This window comes from Octopus bimaculoides, chromosome 11 (assembly GCF_001194135.2).
Source record: "Octopus bimaculoides isolate UCB-OBI-ISO-001 chromosome 11, ASM119413v2, whole genome shotgun sequence".
Lineage (NCBI taxonomy): Eukaryota > Metazoa > Mollusca > Cephalopoda > Octopoda > Octopodidae > Octopus > Octopus bimaculoides.
Genome location: NC_068991.1, coordinates 45430053 through 45432183, shown reverse-complemented (window position 1 = coordinate 45432183; position 2131 = coordinate 45430053). Strand labels below are relative to the sequence as shown.

Sequence of the window (2131 nt, the reverse complement as noted above, 5' to 3'; positions counted from 1 at the left end):
AAGTATCTTCTGTCATAGGCTATTCAAAGCCATTTGAGTGGATTTGTGGATAGAAACTAAAAGAAGCATGCATGTGTCTGTGTGTGTGTATGTCTCTCTTTGTTTTGACATCATGTGATAATTGCAAATGATTGTCATTGTTTTTTATTTTCAACATTGAGCAAAAACATAGCTCGCCTGGAAAGAAGTAGGTTGGCAACAGGAAGGGCATCCAGCTTCAGCAAATTCTGTTTCGCTTATGCAAGAATGGTAGTGGATACTAAAATGATGATGCCAGTTGCTTTGTTCCTTGTCTGCTGTAATCTGATAACTTCTTGTCTTCACCATCTACCCTCTCATACAAGATAACAATTTACAAGAGTAGATTTAAAGGCTTAAAGGCAGAATTTGGTTTAAGCACCCATTTAACCCTTCGACTTTTTGATTTTTGAAATTTTCAGAAAATTTTTGCAATTTTGTGTTCTACACACCAGAATTAAAATGATTATGCAAAATGAAATATTTTTTGTGTGATTTGTGGGTGATTTAGCACATCTCACAACCACCTGATACCTTCCATGTTTCTTTGTCACCCTGACCTATATGTTTTGCAGTATCTTTCTCCTCATAAACACATTCAATGGTCCATTGCTGAGATTTAATCAAATCCCATATTCTTTAACTGATTTCAAAACAAAAATTCAAAAAAGACTGGAAATTTTAAGATTTATGTGGGGTGAGCTTAAAAAAAATTTCTTTTTAATAATCATATGAATTCCTGTGCGTCGAACACAAATTCACAAAAATTTTCTGAAAATTCCCAAAAAATACAAAGATTACAAGGGGTCATATGGGATGCTTAAACCAGAATTCCACTGGCTTAAAAAACCTTAACATTTCTAGGACTCTTGAAACTAGCTTATCACAACAACAAACATGTGTCTGAAGCTATACAACACACTCCATACTTTGGCCCATAGATGTGCTGTCTCCCCGTGAGGTCAACTAAAGTTGCCACTGTTTGCCAAAGAAGGCTTATAGGCTGTTACCTCCATTCAGACCTTACCAACTTGCTGCATTCCTCCTCCCACTCCATCCCACCTTGCCCTTATTAACTATTCTGCCTAGCCCTTTCCCTCCAGAACCCTATTCACTGGAATTTACATTCATGGTCATGCTTTTGATATGACCATCAAGGAGAACATCTGCTGCATATATCTGACAGGTTGTGGAAGGCCTGTAAAGGCCATTGGAACATCAAACAACCAAACCATTATAAAAAGAAAAAAAAGTTGTGTATGTAAGAATTGCATTTAACAACAACAAGGTTAACATAATCAACTCACCGTTGTCATGGAAACTGTTCTTGGCTTTTTTCTGTGATGATGTCTAGAAAAATAGAGATCAAGAATTACGGCTGGAAATGATGGAGTAAAGATATCAATGTACATTTATGGCTGGTAATAGTAGTAGTAATAAAAGCAGCAAGCTGGCAGAATCATTAGCATGCCAGGGAAAATGCTTATATATTTAGAAACCAACTGATGTATATACCTCACCAGTTTCATAAAAATGTTCCATATAGACACAGGAACAAAGCAGCAAGACAGGACAATACAAGATGGTCTGTCATATGAGGATACCTTAGAAGCTGAATGATAAAAATCATCCAACCATGTCTCAACTTATGGAAGAGCAACTGCATAAATTATGATAATAATGATATACAGGATAATAGTGTCTGAAGCAAAGTATTACAGCATCAGACTTGGATGTCTTTATGGCAGTGTTCCTCAACCATCTTTTGCATATGGACCCCTTTGTTTCCTATTTTATCTGGATGGACCCTCCTAGCCATTCACTGTTTAAAAGAATCATATTATATTTTTATAACTCTTTTACTCTTTTACTTGTTTCAGTCATTTTGACTGCGGCCATGCTGGAGCACCGCCTTTTAGTCGAGCAAATCGATCCCAGGACTTATTCTTTCGAAGCCTAGTACTTATTCTATCGATCTCTTATGCCAAACCGCTAAGTTACAGGGACGTAAACACACCAGCATCGGTGCGTTGGGGGGATAAACACAGACACAAACATATACACACACACACACATATATATATATATATATATATATATATATATATATATA

At 36.3% G+C, this 2131-nt stretch overlaps 1 protein-coding gene across 1 annotated transcript in view; it reads right to left on the bottom strand.

Moving 5' to 3' along the window:
- Positions 1-641: 641 nt before the first annotated feature.
- The window catches only part of LOC106872772 (protein PFC0760c), a 12528-nt gene continuing 11038 nt past the window's right edge, over positions 642-2131 (bottom strand). Inside the window, exons 6-7 of the mRNA XM_014919872.2 lie at positions 1326-1368; positions 642-661 (exon numbers count right to left, since the gene is read on the bottom strand). Coding sequence (XP_014775358.1) covers positions 642-661; positions 1326-1368 — 63 coding nt within the window. The remainder of the gene's footprint in view (positions 662-1325; positions 1369-2131) is intronic.